We start from the raw sequence: 26,185 nt of genomic DNA, 5'->3' as shown, positions 1-26,185 counted from the left end.
CTATTTTTTTAAAAGGTGTACATTGAGAACGTCTTTGACCTCATCGTCCTCCTCTTCCTCGTGTAACAATCATGACAGAAGGCTCCACTAATTCATGCACTTCTTGAGTTTGAGATACCGAAACACACAAAAGGCGAGTGATCAATGTTTCCATAGAGGAGACCTCATGACTAGTTAGAAGTTGATCTCTAAGATGATCAAAATCGAGGTGTAAGGCACGAAGGATCAACACCATGTAAAATTTGTCTAGTTTCTTCTTGATATCCTCTAATGAGTCCCCTTCAAAAAACATCCTAAGTTTTTCGACAACATATTGGGCTTCAACCATGAAGGATATCATATCATGGTCTATCATTTTAAGAGATGCAAGCTTGTTTGTAGTGTCATAGAGATGTTGAATATCGTTGACATAGATGCTTTGAGCTTTCTTCCAAAAGGAATGACAAGTTTTGAAAGCCCTCAAAGATATAAGAAGTTTAGGTTCCACTGATTGCCACAACAGGGCATACAACTGGAAATCTTCTTGTTTCCACTGATAAGCTTTTTCAACAGGCACATGGCTTCCATCTCGCTCAAGGTGGTCATAATGCCCTTGGCCAAGGAACCACGTTTCAACGGCAACAGACCACGATAGATAATTTTTTCCATTTAGTTTCTCGAAGGTAATTGATGGATTTCTGGAGAAGAAAAAAGTATTGTCATACGTCATTTCTGAAGAAAACGAATCGTACCAACAAGGAATAAGAAAACCCTAAGGGTTTAGACGAACGTAACTTTGACGACGATGGACTGGCGGCAGGCGATGGACGATTGGTGGACAGTGGCACCGGCGAGACAGCAGAGCGAGTCCACTCTAATACCAAGTTAAATATAGTGAAAACCATATATGATATTAATCTCCCTTGTGTTGAATGTACAAAAAGGGTTCTTTATTTATAATAGAAAAAATATGGGCTAAGCCCAAAATACAAATAAGAAATAATAACCAACTAACTAAACATAAAATATAAAATAAAGATAATATATCTAACAAGTAGAGTGAGGTTTGTCTAACTCAATCCTACAAAACCAATTCGTAAGATGAGATTTGCACTCACTTATATATTCTAAATTGACCTTATCTCTAGTTGACGTGAAACTACCTAATGAATACAATTTTGAAAAATGTATTTTTATTAAGTTATGCAAATATATTAACAATTAATTAAAAAAAAATATGGGTCAAGATAACAATCATTTCTACACATAAAAATGTATGCCTACTTCAAACAATATATTTTTAGTCTTGTTTTTAAATCAATGTTTGTTTCGGAGAAAGAAAAAACGAATGAAATATTTTCATAATTCTTTAAACATTTTGTCTTCTCGTTAATCATATCTAATATTTTATTGGATTAAATTTTAATAATTTTTAAAATTATCAATTATTAAAATATATAAATTATACATCTCACATATAACCCCATCTTAAAATAGAATAAATTTATTACAATATAATTCGTTGATTAACTCAAATCAGTGATCGAATATTGTGGTTGAATGCTTTTCAAATGTTTTTTTCTATATTTTTTTTAATGAAATTTCTGATGTGTTTTTACTCCTTTATACCATTAATATCATTAAAGTTTAACCCATTCGTAATTTTTACAACTGTTAAACATATTAGTAGTAACTCACCTCATATTTTAACATCACAATATAAATTATTTCAATAATTACAATACTTAATAAATTTTTATCCTAGGTTATGAATTCATTTATACTTTAGAAATAATTTATATTATTTAATCATTCTTTTTGTGATATATTCAATAACAAAAAGAGTATTGAACTCTTGAAAACACAAAGAAAATTCAATAAAAGATAAAAAAAATCCATAAAAAATATAGTACCTAAGAAAATAACATTTATAAAAAAAGACATAAAGATGAAACATACATTTTCATTTGAAACATCAATTTATAACATAATATAGAATTTAATCAGAAACATAAACACCTTTTCTTTTCTCTATTTATTTTTTTCTTTACATTGAGAGAGAGTTTTAAAGAAAAAAAACGAATTTTAAAGAAAAAGAACAATTTATCTTAATTCGTAATTCCATTGCAAGTACACTGATAGTGAGTTGTGATGTTAGCTTGGTTTCTTAACATAATCGTGGATTTGGATTTGGTGCAATTAGGGAGAATAGTGCAACAGTGAAATCAGAAAAATGTGAACAGTCAGATCTTCATCTAACAGCTGAGATTGAATTGGCACTGAGAATGGTGTGCTATCGGTTAACCGTTGTTTGATGGACCCCAACCATGCAACGTTCAAAATCTTCATAGTCACGATCAACATTAGACTGCAAGAAGTAGGAGATCACTTAGTGCAATTTTTTTAGGTTTGTTTTACTTGAAACTTGGTAGACTTACCTGCCGCGGTTGCGAACATTAAGTTGGACAAGTTGTGTCATTTCATAAAAAAAATCCCGTGAGTACAAAATGATTTCACAAAGTAAAGAAATCCGTGTTATAGACTCGCCAAAACTTAAGCTCGGTGAAACATTGTTGCATATTGGTTGAGCTAACTAATAGATACTATCACAAGAGTTGTTGTATAGTGGTTATATTGGGTGAGTTGTATCGAAGACTGGTTAATGATTGACACTAAGAGAATGGTTGTTGTAGACTGGCTGAGCTCTATAGCAGTCCTTCTTCGTTCTTCGAAGTTTTTTACTCATTTATAATTGTTTGAAGGGTACCTGCAAAAATATTTTGATGCAAAAGTCAGTAGATAACTGTTTGGTTGGCAAGTGATGCATATAATGTGCATGATGATCTTTTGATGGAGAACGATTAGGGTAGTCGACCTAGAGCTTGACCCGAATGAAAGACAACCTAAAGCTTGATCAAGGTAGAGGATGACCTAGAGCTCGACTCGGATGGAGGATGGCCTAAACAGTTAGTCTAGATGAAGGAAGGATAAGGTGGTTTACCTAGAGCTCGGCCTAGAAAAAGGATGGCCTAAAGCTCGATCTAGATGAAGGGCAGCCTTGAGCTTGGCCTTAGAGCTCGACCAAGTTGGGCAAACGGTACACTAACAAATTAAACACATGAGTAAAAATTTCTTTGAAAACACTGGGAGAAAACAAATAAATGGCATACATATTATTACTACCATATATATAATCACACGTCACTTAGGAGACAAGGGTTAAGACAATTTCAATACTTATTTTTCTTTTCTCTATTCGAAATGTCTTTTAAGGACAAAATCATGACAGACAAGGCTCTAAAGCAAACAATACCATGTATGGTAATTGATCTTAACAATGTCACTCCATGAACTTGAGAGTCGAGGTCAAACACAACTTAAATACTCTTTCCACTCATCGAGACACCTTTTAAAAACAAAATTGTGACAAACAACACCTTATATGTATGGTGATTGACTCTAATAATGTCACTCAAAAAACTTGGAAGTCAAGATCAAACAGAGTTTATATATTCATTCCACCTATGGAGATATCTTTTATGAATAAAATTGTGATGAACAAGCCTCCAAAAACAAATATTACCGTTATCTTAACGATGTCACTCAATAAAATTAGAATCGAAATATTTACTATCAGTAGAACCAATAATGTAACATTTGGTCCTTAAAAATGTAACAAAAGAAGTTAAAACGAATGATGATTTATTGTAACTTATTGTAACGATAACACTAATTGATCAAAACACATTATATAACTTTTAGTTAAAGAATATAGGTAAAATTTACGTTGCTTAAAAGAAAGTTCAATTTATACAATTAACATTGAAAGTATAAAAACTAATATAAGCCATTAAAATGGTGAAATTGGCCAAAGAATTTGGATTCTCTATTCTAACTATATTGTTTTTATGTTTTGTCTGGAAAATATATTGATGGATATTATTAATTTTGATGTTTTAAGAACACAGCAAAAGACAGTAAAAAAAAATCAATAAAAAATCTGAATTGTTGGTAAATGGTGTGAGAATATAATGATTAAAGATACGTTGCACACATTATAATAATGAGCAGCTTTTGGGATGATTGACACAATACATGAATTGAGAAAAGGGGAAGTTGTGATGTAAGTAAATGAGAAAGTGTTTTACATAAGTAGACAGTGAGTTCGATGAGTTGGAAAAAGTGAGTGCAACCCAGCTCAGTGGCACATGATAAAGAACCCACTGTTCCAATGGCTTGCCCTGTCAAAGGCGCAAATCAAGGAAAAAAAAACATGACCAAATCAAAAGTCACTGCAACTGACCTTCATCATTCCAACCAAACTACCCTTCTGTTCTCATCATTAAAACCATGTTACGCACCACACTTTTTTCAACATCCTTCAAATTAAACTTCTATTAATACATCCTCTCCATCTTTCATTCACATACAAAGAAAAAGCACGCACCTTTATGGTCATGGTTGGAGCGTAGAAGAAATCGAACAACATGATCGCAGGTTGTTTCAGTTTCAGACAACCCAACACAACTTCTTCTTCTTCAGGCAGCAGTTACTGTTCTCAAGTTCCTCAGAATGTGGTAACATGCATATACCAAACTCAACTATGCAACTCCCCCACTTATCTCACTCTCAGTTGGTCCAAAGCCCTTTTCTCTCACTCTCTAACGGTTTCCGCCGCAGATGCCTTTTCCGTCACAATTTCTCTTAACTCTTCAACAACGCTCTCTTTCTTCACACGCCACGGTGTAAAATCCATACGCCACCGCAAAATCAAGCTCCACTGGAACTTCACGCGCGCTGAGTTCGCACAAAACTCCGCCGAACCGGAATCGCGGTTCTACCTCGCGATCACCCACAATGGCAAGCTCCAATTTTTCCTCGGCGATCTTCTCCGCGATCTAACCCGGCGGCGCAAGATGTTGGGCAAGGGCGAAAGCGACAACCTCGTTGAGCCGGTTCTGCTGTCGAGGAGAGAGCACGTGTTCGGAAGCAGATGCTACGTGTCGCGTGCGGTGTTCATGGGGTCCAAGCACGTGATAGAGATCGAGTGCGGCGGCGGCGGGGGTGCGATGCGCGTGAAAGTGGACGGCGAGACGCGGCTGGTGGTGAAACGGTTGGCGTGGAAGTTCCGAGGGTACGAGAAAATATTGATCGACGGAATCGAAGTGGAGTTTTATTGGGACGTGTTGAGTTGGGTGGTTAACGACGACGGTGAGAAGAAGAATGGTCACGGTGTTTTTGTGTTTCAAGTGGGGGACGGAGCGGTGTGGCCGGAAATGGCGGTGGCGGAAAGGAAGTTAATAAAGAAAAGCGTTTCGGGTTCAAGCGTGTTGCAGTGGGCAGAGGAGAGCAGTGAGTGTGGGAGATCTTCGTGTTCTTCATCCACGAAATCTTGTGGTAGCAATGCCACTGGTTTCTCTCTGTTGCTTTATGCTTGGACCGTAAATTGATTCTTATTCTGCTCATTCTGCTCATTCTTTCAAGGGATTTCAACCTTTTACAGATATTGGATTGCGATTATTTTGTTCGTATATATGTATGTATACTCATCTTCATCTTCTTCTTCCTCTCTTGTACATTGCTGCTGCTTCCCATTACTGTATTTTATCCATATTCAGAAATAAACCTTCATAAAATGCTTATGATTTTCGGATGGTTATTTCACACCTTATGATTTCAAAATAGTTTATTTCAAAAGTGACACTGTTGATGCTCATTAAAAAAAATGTTAATTTTTTATCTGTAAAGAAGAAAGAGATTAAAAATTAAATAAAATGTATGTAAAAATTTGTTAAGTATGAAAATAATAATAGTTTACGATAAACATATATTAGGAAAATGAGAAAGACGTTACGGGTTCTATTATTTTGTTATTTGAGAAATATAAAATAAGAATGGAAAGAAAACTAAAAAAAATTATAAGTTTAACTGCTAATAAAATACTAATAAAAAAATATTTAATCTCTTATATATTAGGTAGATTTTGATGGAAAAAGAGATAAATTAATCCATATATTATGTGGCGGACAGGAGTCTCGTACGCATTATGCCTGTCAAAAAACATAAGTTATGCTACTTGCCAGAATAAAAATATTTGAGTTTTTTTATTTGTACGTGTATGATATAGGTCAATGTTTTTTGAAAAATTTAAATTAAATTATCTAAAAGTAAACTCAACTGAAATTTGATTTTGAAGTGTAATTAAAATAATGTTATATAACAAAATATTAATAAAATGATTTTTTTTCTAAAAGATAAATCCCAATAAATTTCACACCACAAATATAAGTCTTAAAACAATTTGCATATTTAAAAGTAATTTTAATCCCAAAAACCTAAAAACACATATAATATGAAAATACTTTTTTCATTGTTAATATATAACAAATGTCTACTCATTCATGTCCATGAACTCATGAGTTACTCATATCTACTACTACTACTATTATATATATTAAAAATGTTCAGCAATTTTACTCAGAAATATCTCCAATGGTTTTTTTTATGTCATATCTTAGTTTAAGGATTTCATGATTTCACTTTCATGCCATTAAACTGCATTATATTGCGCCATTTGATTGACATAAAATTAAATAACCATCTTAGTCACCCATGTTTCTTTTTCATCATGGATATCAGAATTAAAAACTTATTTCCTAACTTCAAAACATTTATAGTAATTTTTTTAGAATAGAGTGTGATTAATATGACGGCCGTTGATTATTTATCAAAACAGTGTATTAAATAAGTGTGATTGAATATATATTGATATTGTCAATTGCTTAGGTCACCCTTAGGAAGGATTAGACACTTCACGAAAGATAATATACTTTAACAATATTTTAATATCATTTACGTTTCATTAATTGGTTTAAAATTATTATATAATAAATAATAATAATCATAAATATCAATAAAATAATATATAAATGACGTTAAAATATTATCAAATCTCTTCATAAGTATTCAAACGTCATATATGGCTCCCACGTCCAGAAGACCTTCCTTTATTTTATACCAATCCAGCTATCTGCACTCTCAGAACTAGATTTCTTATGGAGCTTTTTTTAGTGTTGTCTTGGACAATAAAAATAATTTTTTTGGAATATAGGATTGAGGTGAATGGTACAAAATATAATGAGTTGTGTAGGGTTTGAAACTATCTTTAAGTTTTTGTCGTAATTGTTTGTTGAATCATGAGTACCTAAAAGAACATTCTTATATTAAATTCAATTCAACTTTAATAGTTTAAATATTAACAGTATGGTAAATATATATCATCCTTGTGTATTTATAGGTATCCTTGTGTATTTATAGGTTTTAAAGTGAGTTCTAATTAATATTAGTCTAATTACAGTTCAAAATCGTCGATAGTTATATTTTTATTTCTAAATCGATCAGTTAATTTATTTGGATTTATGATCAAGCATTTAATTTCCATGACTATCGATAACTCATGCGGATCAAAATAAAGACTGATCGTCCAATTTGTAGTTGAATGAACCATCAACCTAATTTGCAACGGATTAAACAGTCTTACCATACTTATATTAATATTAATATTTTAAAAAATTAATATATTTTATAATATCAAAAGTTGTGCCATCAAAAGCAGAAGTTTTCTCTCGAGCTTGGACCGCAAGTTTGCTTTTAACGATTTTTGAAGATATTTTCAAAGTGCCTTGTTGCCAACCTTTTGCAACGTTAATATTTATTAAAAAAGTAATTTTTTAAGAGATTGTGTATGTTATGGGCCTCAACCATGAACTCTATAAATAAAGCACTTCCTTCACTCCAAAACACATCATCAGAATCATTCTTCTTTCATTCTCTCTTATCTTAGTTTCATTTTTTCTCTTTTCTTCTTCTCCTACAAGTTTATTTTATTCTCGATCCTTGCTAGTTCTGAGATCCTCAGAAATTCTGAGAAGTTCCTTTTGTATTCTAAGGGCTTGCGCAATACACCGCAGATAAGTCCTTAAGGACAGTGAATCTACACGCCTCAGGAAATATTGTTCGTGATTATGTCAGCTTTTATACAACAATCTTAAGGACTTATGGCTGACATCAACAACTCAATCCTGGAAGATCAAAACTTTGTTTTCAGAACTCAGACGGTATTTGCAAAATCCATAACTACCGGAGGCTGCCAAGGTGTTCGTAGCAACTATGGCTTCTGATCGCATTTGTAAGGACCGTGGATGAGGACGAAGAAGATGAGGTACTTGAGTAAATTTTCGTATATTTTACCTACAAAGAGAAAAGCACAACCAGGTATTTTCTTGTTTACCAATCTAAAATATTTTAAAATTGTGGGGGTGTAGGTAATTTTACTTAATTACTCAAAAAAATAAATTTTGGCTTTTCACCTAATGATATTGATAGTATTCTAAATTTGAAAATGGTGATTGTGTCATTATATGTTTGTATGTGGATGACATGTTAATTTTTGGTACATGCAATGAGATTGTTGCTAGAACTAAACTGTTTCTAAGATCGACCTTTGAAATGAAAGACATGGGTAAAGCCAATGTAATTTTAGGTGTTAGAATCATAAGGAAGGGAGATAATATATTATTATCCTAAGAACAATACATTGAGAAACTTCTTAAGAAGTTTGGGTATTATGATTTCAAACCCGTGAGTACCCTTTATGATGCTAACTCTAAATTAATGAAAAATAGAGGAGAATCGTTATCTCAGCCTCAGTATGCCCAGATAATTGGGAGCTTACTGCACTTGATGAGCTTTTCTAGACCTGATATTGCTTATGCAGTAGATAGATTTAGTAGGTACACTCAAAGTCCAAATCAAGAACATTGGGATGCACTTTCCAGACTTATGAGATACTTAAGAGGTTCAATGGATTATGTCATTGAATATATTGGATTTCCCGTTGTACTAGAATGGTATAGTGATGCTAATTGGATCTCTGATTCAGATGAGACAAAATCCACTAGCGGTTATGTATTCACACTTGGGGGTAGTGCGATTACATGGAGATCAGCCAGACAAACAATTATTGCAAGATCAACAATGGAATCTGAGTTTGTCGCTCTTAAGATGGCTGGTAGTGAGGCTGAGTGGTTGAAAAACTTCTTAGCAAACATTCCACTAGGAATGAAACCAACCTCATCGGTGTCAATACACTGTGATTGCCAATCGGCAATAGCTATAGCTAAAAACAAGAATTACAATGGAAAGAATATACATATTCAATTGAGACACAATTTGGTGAAGCAGCTGTTAAAGAGTGAGACTATTTCCATTGACTATGTGAAGTCATAACGGAATCTAGGAGATCCTCTGACAAAATCCTTGGGAAGAAATATGATTTTAGAAACATCGAGGGGAATGAGACTTAAGCCACTAGCAAACAAACAAGTGATGGTAACCCAACCTTTGTGATTGGAGATCCCATGAATAAGGTTCATATGGGTAAAAACAAGTCACTTGTTAGTTATGATAGCACTAATTTGATTTTAAATCAAATATGTTCATTCCTATGGTGTGTGAAAGTGATAGAGACTGCACTATTGAGAGGTTAAACTTTGTAATTAAGCAAAGTTTGTAATGATCTTCATATCCCTTATGGATGACGTATGATTTGCAACATACACTTGATAAAATCACCTGTATGAGTGTCAAGTGGGACCGCTTGCATGAGATCTTAGCATGATCTCTAGAGCATTCATGAATACCGGGCACGTGCATGACCTACTAAGCGCATCACAACGATAACAACAAAGATTGTGGGGGTGTACTGTGATTGATAAACCTCTAACACACTCAAGTGTCTTTGGTTCATATAGCTTGCTATACCAACTACAATGTGTGTTAAGTTTCTCGATCTATGACTGGTTCATATAGCTTGTTATACCAGCTCTGATGCATTACATCTTATAAAACCCAGGATTTTTCTTCTTTTCTTTCTTCCAATCATTGTTTCTTATATTTTGCAATATGTGGGGGATTGTTATTATTTTAATATAATATTGCAAAAGTTGTGCCATCAAAAGCGGAAGTTTTCTCTCGAGCTTGGACCGCAAGTTTGCTTTTAACGATTGATTTTGAAGATATTTCCAAAGTGCCTTGTTGCCATTGTTTTGCAACATTAATATTTATTAAAAAAATAATTTTCTAAGAGATTTTTTATGTTATGGGCCTGGTCCATGAACTCTATAAATAGAGCACTTCCTTCACTCCAAAACACATCATCAGAATCATTCTCTCTTCTCTTAGTTTCATTTTTTCTCTTTTCTTCTTCTCCTAAAAATATTCTGGGTTTATTTTATTCTCTCTTTAAGATATCGTTGCTAGTTCTGAGATCCTCAGAAATTCTGAAAAGTTTCTGTTGTATCCTGGGAGGCTTGCGCAATATACCGCGTATAAGTCCTTAAAAACAGTGAATCTACACGCCTCAAGAAATATTGTTCGTAATTATGTCAGCTTTTATACAACACCGTCCAATTTGTAGTTGATTGAACCATCAACCTAATTTGCAACGGATTAAACAGTCTTACCATACATATATTAATATTAATATTTTAAAAAAATAATATATTTTATAATATCAAAATCTGTTGATCTTTTGATTTCAAGAACATACATTAGGATACAGACAAACAAATTTAATAGAGAATTCAAATTAGTAAGAAACTCATTCCCCTTACACACAGCACACAAGATACAGAGGTAACCCTTTCTTTCTTATAACATATGATATGAGCGTGGGGAAGATTATCTGCAACATCACCATTTCTAACATTAAAGCAACCTCGCCTTCTTATCAACATATAAAAATCACTTTTCAATCAAAGTTTTACTTTTTAATCTTGTTATGTAATCAATTGCTAAAAATATTACTTTTTGGTACCGGAAAATTCTTCACATTTCAATTGAAAACCTTCACCACCTAAAGTGACATAACGTATTCTAGGCTGTGTACAATAATAACATGCCTACAACTTTAGACCATTCAGCGTCGACTATTTTTAAAATGTTTCAATCATTCAGATATACTTTGTATATAATCAATTTTAATGCATTGTTCGTGAGTAAAATCCATGCGAGCATTCTTAAATATTGCGAATTTCACCTCTTATCATAACTTTCTCTCGATAATAAGACATATACTCTTAATCTTGATAATAAATTTTAAAAAATTCACAAATATACACACACACGGTTAGATAGGGAGAGAAATAAGTACAACAGAAATCTATACAATTATTTCATTAAAATTAAGAAAAAATAATATATTTCACTTCTTCTAAGAAAAAAAAAAGGATCTATATATAACTTACTGACAATAACAATAAATAATTAATTTTAATTAAGATGAAAATACGTCCTCCTTAGACTTATATTCTTCTTTATTTAAATGCTAATTTAGTTTCTACTTTTTTATTAAGTTTGTTTAATGTATTTTAATGAAGTCCTGTTTTGTATTAATTTATTAAATTTTTTTAAAGTCATTTTAAAAGTTAACATAACAATAAACAATATATGTTTTCATATTTTTTTTAATTAAAAAAATATTCATCTATCAACTCAATATCGATTACATTTATAGTCTTAAGTGCATGTATCATGTGTTGGTATAAATATCATATTAGTATTTTATCTTATGTTCAATTCAATCTTTATATTTATTATTTTGATTAAATTAAATTTAATTATTTTTAAATATGTAATTTCATGAAATGTTATTAACAAAATAAATTTAAATATTATATATCCAGTTTTATTAATTAATCTTTCAATTTTAATTTATAGTCATTTTCATTAAAATTAGACTAAAGATAATTTTATAAATTATAATATTACTTAATTGATTTAATTTTTTATTACAATAAAATAAGTTTATTACAAACTTTTACTTTTCTTTTTCTTCAGTTTTTATTCTGTTTCCTTAATCCATACAAATCAACCAAAGCATAATTTCTGAACACGGCCTCATTAAAAAACTTGGGTGTGCATTTAGAAAAAAGAAAACAAATGGGCCCTACATTATTGAGAGAAAAAGATAGATATTATTGAAATCCTAGATTACTTAGAGCAATAAGGGGGCAGATTCATTGTACCTGGGTCTCAGCTGAGAGTGTGTGCAAGTGAAGTGAGTGAACTCCACCGAAGAATCCTTCAATCCGATTATCGCCCATGGCTGCAGAACCCACGCGCCCCGCCAAAATCATCGCCGCCGCCGATGATTTCGGAACTCCTCTCAAAGACGCCCTCGTCGCACACCTCCGCTCCCTCAGCATAGAAGTCGAGGATCTCGGAACCTCTTCCTACTACTCCGCCGGAGCCGAGGTCGGTCGCCGAGTCTCCCAATCCTCCGCCGTCCGCGGCCTCGTCGCCTGCGGCACAGGCGCCGGCGTCTCTATCTTCGCCAACAAATTCCCTGGCGTCTACGCGGCCACCTGCCTCACCCCTTCCGACGCCATCAACGCCCGCTCCATCAACAACTCCAACGTACTCGCCGTTTCCGGCAAGTACACAACGCCGGAAGCCGCAATCGAGATCCTGGACACGTGGCTGAACACGCCGTTTAAGTCCGCGTGTCCCGCCAACGAGGGCGAGCCCTGGCCGCGGGAGATCCAGACGTTTCTGGACCACTCACTGGTGGAGATGCCGGAGATCGGTAAAGGAGGAGCGTTCGATACGTGCGCAGTGTGCTGTCTGGTGAAGAACCGGGAACTGAATCCGATCGAGTTGATTCCGGGTGGTTCGATGAAGATCGTGAGGGAGACTCCGACGTCAGCGTTCGTGAGGTTCAAGGCCGGAAGCGTGGAGCCCGCGCACCACCACACATTCGGGCACGACTTGGTGGTGTTGGAAGGGAAGAAGAGCGTTTGGAATCTGACGAAGGAAGAGAGATACGATCTGACGGTTGGGGATTACTTGTTCACTCCCGCAGGCGATGTGCATAGGGTTAAGTACCACGAGGATACTGAGTTTTTCATCAAGTGGGATGGGCATTGGGATATGTTCTTCGATGAGGATCTTGACACTGCCAAAAAAGCTATCGATAAGGACTTAACTTTAACCAACTCCACCGTTTCTTAATCTCTTCAATTTCCTCTGCTTTGTATCATATTCCTTAATAAGCTCCTCTCTGTACTCTGTTTCTTCAATCTTTGTATGACATCTTTCAATAACCCTATGCCGCCAATTTCATCGTTCAATCAAATACATGATAAACCATCTCGGAAATTTCAGACCAAATTTGGCTCCCGTGTATGCTAAACAATTTCATTATTTTTTTCATTGGTTCTATTTATTTGTTACTATAATGATATAATTACGTACTTTAAACTCAATAAAAAAATTGATAAGTATATTATATTAAAAATGTTATTGAAAAACTCTGTGTTAATATATTATCATCCAACAATTATATGTATAAAATGTTCATTTTATCTCACTAGAGAGGATTTATAGTCCATGAACCAAGAATGCAGTAACCAGCTACAAAAGCATGAACACTAACAGCTTTCTTGAACGGACTAACATGATAATTTAATCGTATAACATTAAACTAAATAATTTTGTTTTTGTAGGAACTAAATGCTTTTTCAACCTAATATAATTTATATATCAAAATTATTTTTATTTTTATTTTAATTGTATAAATAAAGCATTTATCTTGTGCAACTAAAATGCTAACTATACTTCAATAAGGCACACAAATAATGGGTTAAGTTCGGCCTTGAAATACAAGATATATATGTGAACTTACAAGCTGAACATCAAATCCTGTACATTGATTAATTGGAGAATTTCTTCCTGCACCCTCATGTTTTCTTCTTACACCCACAGTCTAAGTAAAATCCCTTAATTACCCCTTATTAAAAATTGATTTAAAACCTAAATTTCATTTTAGATTTCCTTCACGCCCCTGTACTACCATTGCCTCCATTGAAAAGTTTTAGCCGCTCACCTCCATTGACTCCATCATTTGTAAGAAACAACACCTCATATTACCTTTACTTTGTATATTCTAAAATTGTATTTTAGATTGTACAATATATAATATAAAATTATATTCTAAATTACAATTCTTATTATAAAATTTGAATTATGCAGTCTGAAAAATAATTTGTATGTCATGTTCCAAATTTACATTTCAGATTATACTAGAAAAAGCAATTTGCACGTCCTATTATGTTCAAAATTTGCATTTCAAAATATAAATATGTATTACAAATTATATAATTCAAAATATAGATTCACATTACGCATTAATTCATGAAGCAAATCTACATTTCAAATTACACAACAACAACAAAAATTAATATTTTTAATTCTGTAATTTGAAATATATATGCATTACACAATTTGAAATCATAATTAAAACACACACAAAAAAATCTCACCCCGTCCTTTTCTATTAATTTCAACATGCTATGATTGAAATTTTGAAAGTATATAGGTGCATGAAGAAATTCCCTATTAATTTCTCACATTGGTCTGCATTTGATAGAGATCTTAACAGATCTCTTCTGATACTGTTGTAACAGTTTTTTATTTCCCCTTTGTATATATTATTTGCTTTCGCTGTATCTCAATACTTTTGATTGATTTCGTTCTCAATAATATCTTTCTCTGGAAGTTTTTCTGAAACACTTACAGCATTTCCCATTTTTAATACTCCAATGTAACAGACTCCCCAACAAGAGTCCAATAAACAATATCTATACTGTAGTTGGAGCCATTTTCAGATAAAACTTTATAAGTTTATAGTAATAGATAATGTCTGGTGGCAGAATCGTTCTTTGTTTATCTTTTTCTTGTATAACTTTTGAAGGATTAAAGAAGGTTTGATGGTACACAGAGGTACCGAGTACTTACTTCTAGAAGTTGTAACATATTGGTGGAGATGTTTGAATTGAAGAGGACTTTGTAGGAAAAGATAATGATGTTGGAAATTTAAGTGAATCTAAGTTTTATTATTGGATAAAAATGAGAAGTAAAGTAGTATATAAAAATAAAATATTTATTAATTTATTGTCTTAATATTTTGAATAAAAAGTGATATCGATGATCTTTTATATAATTGATTTCAATATTATTGATATTTATGTAATCTACACAAAAACTTCCTCTCGATAGATCCGATACATGTTGCATCATCAGTTATTAAAAGACGATAGTTGAGTTGAATACTAAAAAGGGAGATGTTTGTATGTGGAATAAAGAAGTGCACTAAGTCTCAAAGATCATATCCATAAAAAAGAAAAAAGAAAAGTTGCATCCTTATCTTTAGCCCAATAATAATAATAATGATTAAAAAGGTAGGCACTGGCAGAAGGAAAAGTTTTGGAGAAAAAATGGGGAAACGTGATGCGAAATGAGCGTTCCACAATCGAAAGCACCGAATAAATGAGATGTTCCGGAAATATTAAAAGCGATCTTAGGTGGTTCAGTTTTTCTCTTGTCGCAATCGTTAAAATTAGATAGATGCCTAAAGCTTTCTTTTTTGTTTGGCTTTTTGCAATTGGGAGGGCCAAACAGGGAATTACCATGTGTGCATGGTTTTGGAGTGGAGAAAACCTAACGTACATTTGTACCTCTTGCGTGCTTTAAATGCACTCTCCACTTCCTTTCCGAAAGAACTTTCCAAATTCAAACTGGTCAAAACAACGCAACATTTTAAAATGTATTTTTAGTCTTTACTTTAATATATTTTAATTATCATGGTATAATTTTATCATTACAATAGTATAAAAAAATCATTTATTATAATACAATAATTTAATTTAATTATATTGTCTTGAATCTTATTTATGACTGTCCAACATATATAAATATTTAAAAGATAAAAAAATTATGTTAAATTTCAGTTATTATTGGTTCAATATTTATTCTTCCTGTGATTTTTTTCAAATAGCGCAGTGTAACTTTTACTGGTTTGTAAAAAAAATATTTCATTAGAATTTAAAAAATATGAGAGTAAAAAGATATTTAAAATACTTTTAAATTGACTATATGTTTTTTCTTTGCATTTATTTTAAAAATATTTTTAAATTTTAACAATTTTGTTTCATTATCTCTATAAATTTAATAAAATAAATGTTTTGGTTTCTTGAAATTTGATTTCACTTTAATTTGAAATGCATATCATTATAGGTATAATTTCTTTTTTAAATTCTTGATGACGAAGAAAAATAATACATCTTTTAATGTTAAATATTTGATAATATTATGTTTATAAATATAAATATTTGTCGTTGAGTAAAGGTAGGAATAACCTGATATATATGAATATGAGATGATGATAAATTTTTTTTATTAAAACGAGTATAGAATAACCAATCAGAAAACTTCTATTAATATATATCAGGTCCTATTACTTATATTATTAAAAAGTTTTTTGATTGGTTATCCTATACTCATTTTAATAAAAAAAAAAATCATCCTAAAAAAAATTAGAAGTGGAGAAAAGGAAATATAACTTTTTATAAAATAAATAGAAATATTCAACTTCTATTAATAATGTAACGGAAAACTAAATTTATAAGTATATAGTAATGTGTTTTTAGAAATAAACTAATTTTTGAATGAAGTAGTTTATGTAAAGATAGGTTTGGTGTAATTATAAGTAAAAGATAATAGCATGTGGGTTTGAAAAATAAAAATTAAAGTACATTGATGAGATATAAATGAGATAAGTTTGGTGGGAGTGAGTTGATGGAAAGTGGGGGCGTGTTTGGACACTTTGGCTGACTTGTAAAGCACATCTTTTGGGAGTACACTTTCCGTATTTAATTTCATTTTCATAGGCTTTTCATTTCTTCTACGTACTTTTTTCCAAACACGGTCTTGGACTATTGCACCACATCCATCTCCTCTTCGCTTTAATTACCCAAGTTAAAAGAAAAATCACTTCTTCTAAACGCAAAAAATGAAAAAGCATAATTCATATCATGTTTAACTTTTTTTAACCCGTATCCACCCTTTGAGGAGAAGCGCCTTAACAAATAACAACACAAAAAGAAAAAGCAATACGATATTGAACATTCTTATAGGGATCTTTCTGAAAGAGAAGGTTTCTTTATCACGACTGTCTCAACGTTGATTTTCTTATTCTATTATTTTTACCATATCGGTTTTTTAAGAAAATTAAAAAAAATATTCGAATTTGGATAATAAATTTCGTATTAAATAGAAATAATGTTAATTTATAGTATATATATATATATATATATATAAATTGATTTTATAAAATTGAGTTAAATTTTATTTTTATTTTTTAATATGATATTAAAATAATGAATTATAATTTATATATCAAAATTTATTGAATTATTTAAGTTTTTTTTGGTTTACTGTTGAACTACCTGTATGCTCAAAATATATACTCTTTAATCTATTACAAGTTTCGGATTAACTTAATATAAAATCAATCTATAAATATATAAGAATGTAAACTTTATTTTATATACTGATTTTATAATTAGAATCAAAATTTATTTTCTAAAAATCTGACTCACTTCTAATTTAAAAGTTGAAGAGAATAAATTATGAGTTTTTTTAATTTATTAACTTTGATTTAATTTAAAATTTAGTCTGGCACATGAATTTCCTAAAATTATAGTATAGAATTCCAACAACTGTGTGCAAGTGCTGTGCCTTCTTATCAATGTACCCCAACCTCCAAACACACCGCAACATATTAATTTTACATTTCGATCTTCTTCCTTCACCCAAACAAAACACAAAACCTTTTGTTTCTGTTGTTAGTCTTTGATTTATACGAAATTGCCACATTTTCACACTATTACTTCCTACTCTTTGCCTTCTCATAAACTAATCTCATCACACAACTTATTCAACGAAATCATAACAACAATATCACTCATAATATAATTTAATATTAATAATGTTTGGAGTGAGATCTTCATAAAATACTCCTTCATATATTTCTTCAAATTAGTTTAAGTATTTTTGTACGTTATGATATAAAGTTCTTCGTTGTATGCTGTTTGAATAGGATCATATTAAAGTATTAAATTCATAATAAATGTAATAACTTCCATTTTTACCTTTATTTTTATTTATGTTTTAAGACAGGTTTGAAATTAATGAAATCATAATTACGACCTAATCATACTTGTTACCATCTTATCTTTCACTTTTCTATTCCTACAGTCATTATACTATTTATTTGGATTGCATAATTACTGAATTACAACATGTTCAATACAAATAATATATTTTTTATGATTTCTTTATAATACTTAAAATTTAAAATATTATAACTTTATATATATATATATATATAATTTTTGTAAGGAGAAACCAGGTCCATATATATATATATATAATTTTTGTAAGTTGAAACCAGGTCCATTTAGTACGCTGCTGATGACACTTCCATAGCCTTTTCACAAAAGTCCCTTTAATTGTAGTCTGTTAATCTTTTATGGGAAATAAATAATTGTTTTATTGTTTTTTTTATTTAACGGCATTTATTTTTACTTGTTTTTTTTTCTCAATTTTTTTTCTTTCACATTCACTCTGATACGTGTATTCCATCTTCAGCAAAAAAAACAAATTGAGGATTAATTATTGTTTAAATGTGTTATTTAAGTTATTGTGATTGAATAAATGGCACTAGGCCGAAAGGGTGAAAACATTATCAGCAATTATTATCAGTTTTGCTTGTGACTTTTCATTCTCAAAGAGAAATGTCAAACTGTCAAGCACATTCTTATTCTTTTGGCCGTTCGATTAGTTATATTTTTTTTTTCCCTTTTTTTTTCTTTCTAAAACTCATTTCGTAAATTGATTTTAGAGAAAAAGTAAAATTTAAATCGTAAAATTGAATATTTTTCTAAGAAAAAAATGTAATTACATTTTATTATATTTCTTTCAAAAATATATAATATTATTTGAATAACAGTTCAAACGTACACACTTTATCCAGTAAAATTTTAAACCTTAGTTTATTAAATCATGAAACGTCAGTCTTTTTATTACACCCAACTCTATTAGTAAAAGAAAATGTGACGAATAATATAATAAAAAAGATAAACATAAAAGTACAAGAATAATATTTGTTTTTGGCTTTTTTGTTGTTGTGTACATGGAAAAATAGCTGTAATTAACATAAATATTTCCTTTAATTATAAACGATTGAGCAAATAAATTTATTTCAATTTATCAGTTGCTTAAAGAATATCTCTTTTTCAAAACGTTATTTTGACTTTATCTTTTAGGGAATAGATTAAATAAAAGAAACTCCATAACTGGTACTTTTTATGAAAAGAAGTCCTAATTACGTATTGTCAGGAAAGAATAAAAAATTCGAACTATATCTTAAATGATAATTAAAATCTTAAACACATAATTACGTGCAGTATTTGATAAAAAAAACTTTATAATTGAGAAAATAATGTTGGGTCAAATAAAGTTAAATCTTATAGACGTGGATTTTAGAGAAAAAGAAAAGAAAAAGCTATTTATTTTATAATGTCATGTCGTGGTGGGTGGCTCCATAATCTAAACCGTCAAACAAATGGTACTCTGTAGTTTCTCTCCTGTCATGTCTCTCTCCTCAATAATAATAATAATAATAATAATAATAATAATTATTATTATTATTATTAAAAAAATGTGTACCTTATTTTTTTTTATTAAATGTACACTATGTGAAAAAGAAATTGTAACTGTAATGTAAATGCATGAACATTAATTAGTATGTTTAGAGTTGTTTTTAGTAATGGAGTAGTTTATTTTTGTTATATATTTTTTTATTGTTATTGTATATATTGTTATATATTATGGTTGTATTAAAAGAATAAAGAAAATGCATGTTAAAGTTAATAAATATGTTATTTTTATTATAGGTTGGTAGAGAGATAAACTGGTAAAAATATTGTTTTGAGTCTCCGGTGTGGAAGAAGGGGAAGAAATGTGATGATAAGAGAGAAAGAAAATTAGAGAAAATCATAAAGAATAAGAAATGAATGAACTTCAAACAGATTCCTCTGCCTTTTCGGAGTTCGTCGAAGTTGATCCAACTGGCAGATACGGCAGAGTAATACACTCTTTCTTCTCTTTTTTCTCTCTATTTCTCTTATTATCCCTTCACTTTTTCATCATGTTTTTTCTTTGGTTGCAGTACAATGAAATCCTCGGCAAAGGAGCTTCCAAGACAGTGTATGAATATTTCAGCCAAACCCTTTTGCTCCCATTTCTTATCTTTCGCAAATTCCCAATTTTTTGGGTGTTGTTTGGTTTGGTCCAGTTCTGAGGATCCTCTTGGATTTTTCTCTGGCTTTTTGTTGAACTGGGCATTTGAAATTTTGTTCATTTATTTTGGATTTCCATTGATTCAGGTATAGAGCATTTGATGAGTATCAAGGGATTGAAGTTGCTTGGAACCAAGTCAAGTTGTATGATTTTCTGCAGAGTCCCGAAGATCTCGAGAGGCTTTACTGTGAAATTCATCTTCTCAAAACGCTGAAGCACAAAAACATAATGAAGTTTTACACGTCTTGGGTTGATACTGCTAATAGGAATATCAACTTTGTGACTGAAATGTTCACTTCTGGCACCCTTAGGCAGTGAGTTCCCTCTATTTTCAATCTTCTACTCCTCCTCTACATTACATGTATATATGATCCTTAACCTTTTTGTGCTTTTTGAGAACTTGTATTATTGTTTTATTTATTTTAATCATCACGATAGGTATAGACAAAAGCACAAAAGAGTTAACATTAGGGCTGTGAAGCATTGGTGTAGACAGATCCTGAGAGGGCTTCACTATCTTCATAGCCATGATCCACCTGTGATCCATAGAGATCTAAAATGTGATAATATTTTTGTGAATGGAAACCAAGGGGAAGTTAAGATTGGGGATCTTGGGTTGGCAGCAATTCTGCGCAAGTCTCATGCTGCTCATTGTGTAGGTATGTCTATTTCATGTCATATAAAAGAACCTAACAAGAAAAACCTGACCAATTCTAACTCCGGTTGCGATTAGTTCAGTTCATGGATGCTACCTTTTGAAAAATGGAAGTAACATATAAAAGCGTGTGATTTTTGGCTGGTGTTGTTAAGGTAATTAGGGGATGATTTAGGATCAGCAGTGCTAATTAGAGTTTTATCTGTCACTTCTGTATTTCCACAGGAACGCCTGAATTCATGGCACCAGAAGTTTATGAAGAATCCTATAACGAATTAGTTGACATATATTCCTTTGGGATGTGTGTGTTAGAAATGGTTACATTTGAATATCCTTATAGTGAATGTAGTCATCCAGCGCAAATCTACAAGAAAGTTATTTCTGTAAGATTACTTTCTCTCTTTGTCTCTCTCTCTCTCTCTTTAAATAAGTGATTTTTTCAGGAGTGGCAAGCTATAAACGGAATTTTACATTTCCAGGGGAAGAAACCAGAAGCCTTGTATAAAGTGAAAGATCCAGAAGTGCGAGAATTTGTTGAGAAATGTCTGGCAACAGTGTCTCTAAGGCTCTCTGCAAGGGAGCTTCTAGATGATCCTTTTCTTCAGATTGATGATTATGAGTATGATTTGGGGCCTGTGGAGAGTGGAGCATTTGATGGCAAGGGTCCTATTATCCATCAGCCATTTTTTAATCTTCACCGAAGCTATAGTAACATGAGTACTGAACACTCAAATTGCTTTGAATATGAAGGAGACTGGATTTCTCATCCGGTTGAGATTGAACCTAATGGAATTGAACTTTTCAAGTGCCGTGATGATGATGAAGCGTCCGAAGAAGATGTTGACATAAGCATCAAGGGAAAGAAGAAAGATGATGGTGGAATTTTCTTGAGATTAAGAATTGCAGACAAAGAAGGTTGGAATGTTGCCTCTATTGTTTTGGTACTTCATCCCATATAACTTGTATATATTAGGATGGAATTTAAGTTTGATAATTTGATTTATTTGTATGGCAGGACATATTCGAAATATTTATTTCCCATTTGACATAGAGATGGACACAGCATTAAGTGTAGCAACTGAAATGGTAGCAGAACTTGACATTACTGATCAGGATGTTACCAGCATAGCTGATATGATAGATGGGGAAATTGCTTCCTTGGTACCTGAATGGAAACCAGGACCAGGAATTGAAGAACCTAACCATTTTGTAAACAATTTCTTTTGTCACAATTGTGTGTCTAATGATGCTTCTGGTGGGAGTATTATGGATTTTCATTCACATAATCAAGTTGGAAAGAACTCTCAGCTTCCTCAATGCTGTAGGCATGGTTGTACTTCGATGCATGGCCGGTTCGAGGAGATAACATTCCCATCTGAGTATGACAATCATGTTAGAGGGGACACAGTCACATCTATTGAATCAAACCAACCGGAGAGCCAGCACTATCAGGAGCTATGGAATCATCAAGAAAGTTGTGAACTGAGTTCAGTAGAGTCTGATCAAAGCCATTCTGATGAGCAATATGAACAGCTAGATAAATCAGTATTGGCAGAAGACAAAGGAAAGGGTGTTTTGGAAAACAAGTTTGCACATGATCCAGGAAACCCCCCACCAAGTTTATCTGGGAATTATTTGTCTACTATCAGTTTGTTATGTCCTGGTTCAGGGAGTGAATATGAGATAGAGGTTCAACAAGAACTGAGATGGCTCAAAGCAAAACTCCAAATGGAGTCAAGGGATCTCAGGGATAAAAGGTTTGGTGCAGCAGCCAAATCTTCTTCACATTCTAGTAACAAAGTCCACAAAACAGAACAAGGCATTGTGCTACCATTGACAGAAACAGTAAACGGAGTGAAAAATGGAATTCACTTGAAACCCCTCTGTAATTTCTGGGATTATGATTCCAGTTACCGTTCTCTAATCCAAAAGAGCCACTCCAATTTGGACATCCAAAGTCTCCAAAATTGTGAGGTGATGTGTTCTCACAAAGAAGGTATTATTAGGGCTACTGCCAAGAGTTTTTACACAGGGTCACTTCGAGACACTCCATACAGAACAGTTTCCCTTCCCGTTGATGCTGTGGATATATAATTCTATGACACAGTCCTTGAATTCTTTTGTGCATTATGTACATACAATTCTAGAGGCTATATGATTGCAACACCCCCACTTTTTCCTTTCTTGGAATTTCAATTTCCCCACATAGATACAAAAACATTTTCTTACACAAACTTGTCAATATGCATCACAGTGTCGTATATTCAGAACATGACAGATTTTTTGGGTGAGGGGATACTGAGTTTAATAGCAATTTCTCAAGTCTATGCACTTCTGTGAAGTCGTTTAATAGAAACAATTACTAGAATCGCTTGTATTCTGTTTTTCTATATACGACTACAATAATTGAGTGTGCAAATTCAACTTAAATGCGCGTAGAAATTCAACCCAAATTGGTGACTGTCAATTTGTTAGTCAATTACCCTTTATTTGGTTCATTCCTAAACATCAAACTTATTCCATACTAATACCTTTCAATCCAACCCAAACTGAAGCTCTAAATTCCAAGTAGATAAACTAAGTATTAGCTGTTTCTTTGTAATTACTCTCATTTCCCTGTGTTATATACACATCTGTCAAAAATTAGTATTTGAAGTGAGAAACGTGATTGATTTTTCATGTGCATGGAGTTGAAGGGACTAAAGGGACATTGACAAATGACATTGCAATCAATTATTTGTTACTTTTTTTCTCGAGTTTGGTTTGTTCATACTGTTTGGCGTGTGAGTTCCCACTGTGGTTGGCCAATGGGATGGTTTCTGAACTTTTTTCTTTGCCATTTCTTTATGCACTCTGCTTTGAAAAGTATAACAATTAATTCAACTCAATAAATTGTTTTTTAGTTTTTCTATTTGGATCGTTTTCTTCTTTTTTTTCTTAAGAAAATGTTACAGTGATGATAGAGAATTAACACCAATGAAATAAAGTTATCATACATACCCATACAAAGATTCTGCACAGACTTAGTTCATTAATAAAACCTAATTATAGCTGTTGGAGTATTCCTTTCGTTTCTAAATGCAAAATATTTGTAATTAACTCATCCTATTAAAAAAGTTATTTTAGTTGAAAACATTCAATTTGTTTATAATTGTAATATATTTTAAAATTTCCGTTAGATTATAGTACTTTATCTGTTCTAAAGCTGTGTTGTTTTAGCAATTTAGTTTTTTTCCCTCGAAATTATTGCATTATATATATATATATATATATATATATATATATATATATATATATATATATATATATATATATATATATACCTTTCAAGAAATTTATATTTGCATGATCCTGATTAAAAAAATTATTAATAAAAAATCTTGTAAGATAACTCTCGTTTGAAATGCTCTAATTTTTTTTTTGTCTTGTCGTGTTTTCAAATTTACTAATTAGAGACTAATCATATTTATAGCATCTTCGTCACTAATTCAACCAATTATTGGATTTGGTAGAGATTACAAACACTCTCTTCGCTATACAAATTGTTCCCATCACATGTAAACATTATACAACTAGATAAAATGTTAAATATCAGAGATTATTTTTATCAAGTAACCTCATTCATATTGAAATTTTCTATTGAAATTTTCAATTTTTTGAAGATTAGCTTGATCATTACTAATTTGCATAATTAAATAATATTTCTTACAAATTTTAAAATCAATTAATAGTTACATTACTTTATTGGTTTCCCTATTAGTTTAAGAATTAAAATATTAATAATAAATATTTTTCTTTTGGGGGTAAGATTAGAAACAATATGCTTTTTGACTTATACGGGAAACACTTTTTTTTTCCTAAAGCTTTGTTCACTTGAGGGTATTTGGAGGAGATAATTTGGGAGAGAGTGATTGAATGAATTTGAGGAGATTTGAGGGTAAATTTTTTGTTGTTTATTTGAGTGGATTTGGAAGTAAAGTTTGTGAAAATTAGCGTAGGATTTAATTGATGTGACAGATTTAAAAAATATGTTTAATTGGTAGAAAGTAAAAATTACCAAAATACCCCTAGTTATTAAAGTAAGCTCATCAGACTCAGGAATCTCTCTGCAACTTTCACTTCAGTAACTTAGTAAACTCGTGAGTGCACAGTGTAGCCAACTTCTTTTATGAATTTATAATGCTTGGAATCAATGCTTATTAGTTAGAATCAATTATATTAAAGATGTAAAATTGAAAGTGGAATTAGCAAAATGTAGAGGGCACATCAGATTTTTGAATTGTCATCCTTTCAAATCTTGCTTGCTTAGCGGGTAACTCAAAAGCAGTGAATCCCGCAATTCTCTTTCATTCCTTCCGCACATTTCCCTCCAAGTGAACACGACTTTCTGCTCTATTCTTCACTCACAATAATACATAAACAATGAATCACCCCTAAGTGAACACAGCGTAAATCTAAAATAAATCTATTATAGTTAGCATTTACTTACATGTTTATATATGTGTACACACATTTTCAATTTAGGTGGAAAAAAAGGTATAATTGAAAAAATAATTAAAATAATAGATAAATAGAAATCAAAAGATAAAATATCCCACCACTTTAAAAGGAATAGAGTAAGTAATTTACTATTTACATTTAAAAATATTTTTTCTCTGAAATTTTTCTCTACTAAAACATTTTGAGAAATAAAAAATCACAACTCAAGATTTAACTATGAAGAATTAAAAGTTTCTAATATTAATTTGTAAAATATTATAATTTCCTTCTTTCTTTTATACTATTATATTTTCTTTGACCCTGCAACTTTTGACTCATGTGGGAAAACTCCAACAATTCAATGGAATGTATTCAATTATCACAAGGCAGAACATAATAGGACGTTGACTGACTGATAATATTAGTCAAAATCATATGAAGGTCATGACAAAAAAAAAAGAAAATTACAAAAATCATCAAAGTGTAAGGAAAAATTACTGAAATACAAATATACGGTTTGTTTTCACTGACATTAATTAGTGTTATTCTTTAGTATGTTTTATTTATGATTTTATGTATGCTATTCATTTTACTGAATTCAATCAGAACGCGTTGTTTCTCATTCAATAATTGACATTTATAATTATTATTACTTTTCAACAATCACTTTAAAAGATATGTGAAAAGTGATATTTAATTTATCCATGATAAGAAAAGCATCACACTCACAATATGTTAAAGTTAATAACTACGTGAAAAATCATGTCGATTTAAACTGAATAATTGTGTGTGTGTATATATATTAAAACA

The 26,185-nt window shown here is 31.5% G+C and overlaps 3 protein-coding genes across 5 annotated transcripts; all 3 read left to right on the top strand.

Annotated features, from left to right (window-relative positions):
* Nucleotides 1–4,246: 4,246 nt before the first annotated feature.
* LOC108342270 (uncharacterized) lies at nucleotides 4,247–5,627 on the top strand. The gene has a single exon (XM_017580020.2). It carries the CDS (start codon nucleotides 4,467–4,469, stop codon nucleotides 5,427–5,429), a length of 963 nt encoding a protein of 320 aa, XP_017435509.1. The 5' UTR covers nucleotides 4,247–4,466; the 3' UTR covers nucleotides 5,430–5,627.
* A 6,190-nt stretch (nucleotides 5,628–11,817) lies between these two features.
* Nucleotides 11,818–13,206, top strand: LOC108341930 (DNA damage-repair/toleration protein DRT102). Its single transcript, XM_017579616.2, has one exon. The coding sequence runs from the start codon at nucleotides 12,142–12,144 to the stop codon at nucleotides 13,048–13,050; it is 909 nt and encodes a 302-aa protein (XP_017435105.1). The 5' UTR covers nucleotides 11,818–12,141; the 3' UTR covers nucleotides 13,051–13,206.
* Nucleotides 13,207–19,839: 6,633 nt separating this feature from the next.
* LOC108343328 (probable serine/threonine-protein kinase WNK9) lies at nucleotides 19,840–23,187 on the top strand. 3 transcript variants are annotated; one of them, XM_052879270.1, is made up of 7 exons: nucleotides 19,840–20,026; nucleotides 20,111–20,148; nucleotides 20,328–20,555; nucleotides 20,680–20,973; nucleotides 21,093–21,279; nucleotides 21,376–21,811; nucleotides 21,912–23,187. In XM_052879270.1, exons 1-7 carry the CDS (start codon nucleotides 19,952–19,954, stop codon nucleotides 22,988–22,990), a joined length of 2,337 nt encoding a protein of 778 aa, XP_052735230.1. In that variant the 5' UTR covers nucleotides 19,840–19,951; the 3' UTR covers nucleotides 22,991–23,187. The 3 variants fall into 3 exon arrangements, with proteins under 3 accessions (XP_052735230.1, XP_052735228.1, XP_052735229.1); XM_052879268.1 differs by having other exon boundaries at nucleotides 19,841–20,026; nucleotides 20,680–20,900; nucleotides 21,122–21,279; XM_052879269.1 differs by lacking the exons at nucleotides 19,840–20,026; nucleotides 20,111–20,148; nucleotides 20,680–20,973 and having other exon boundaries at nucleotides 20,415–20,555; nucleotides 21,122–21,279.
* Nucleotides 23,188–26,185: the final 2,998 nt, after the last annotated feature.

This window comes from Vigna angularis, chromosome 6 (assembly GCF_016808095.1).
Source record: "Vigna angularis cultivar LongXiaoDou No.4 chromosome 6, ASM1680809v1, whole genome shotgun sequence".
Lineage (NCBI taxonomy): Eukaryota > Viridiplantae > Streptophyta > Magnoliopsida > Fabales > Fabaceae > Vigna > Vigna angularis.
This window is presented reverse-complemented; position numbering and strand designations above follow the sequence as displayed.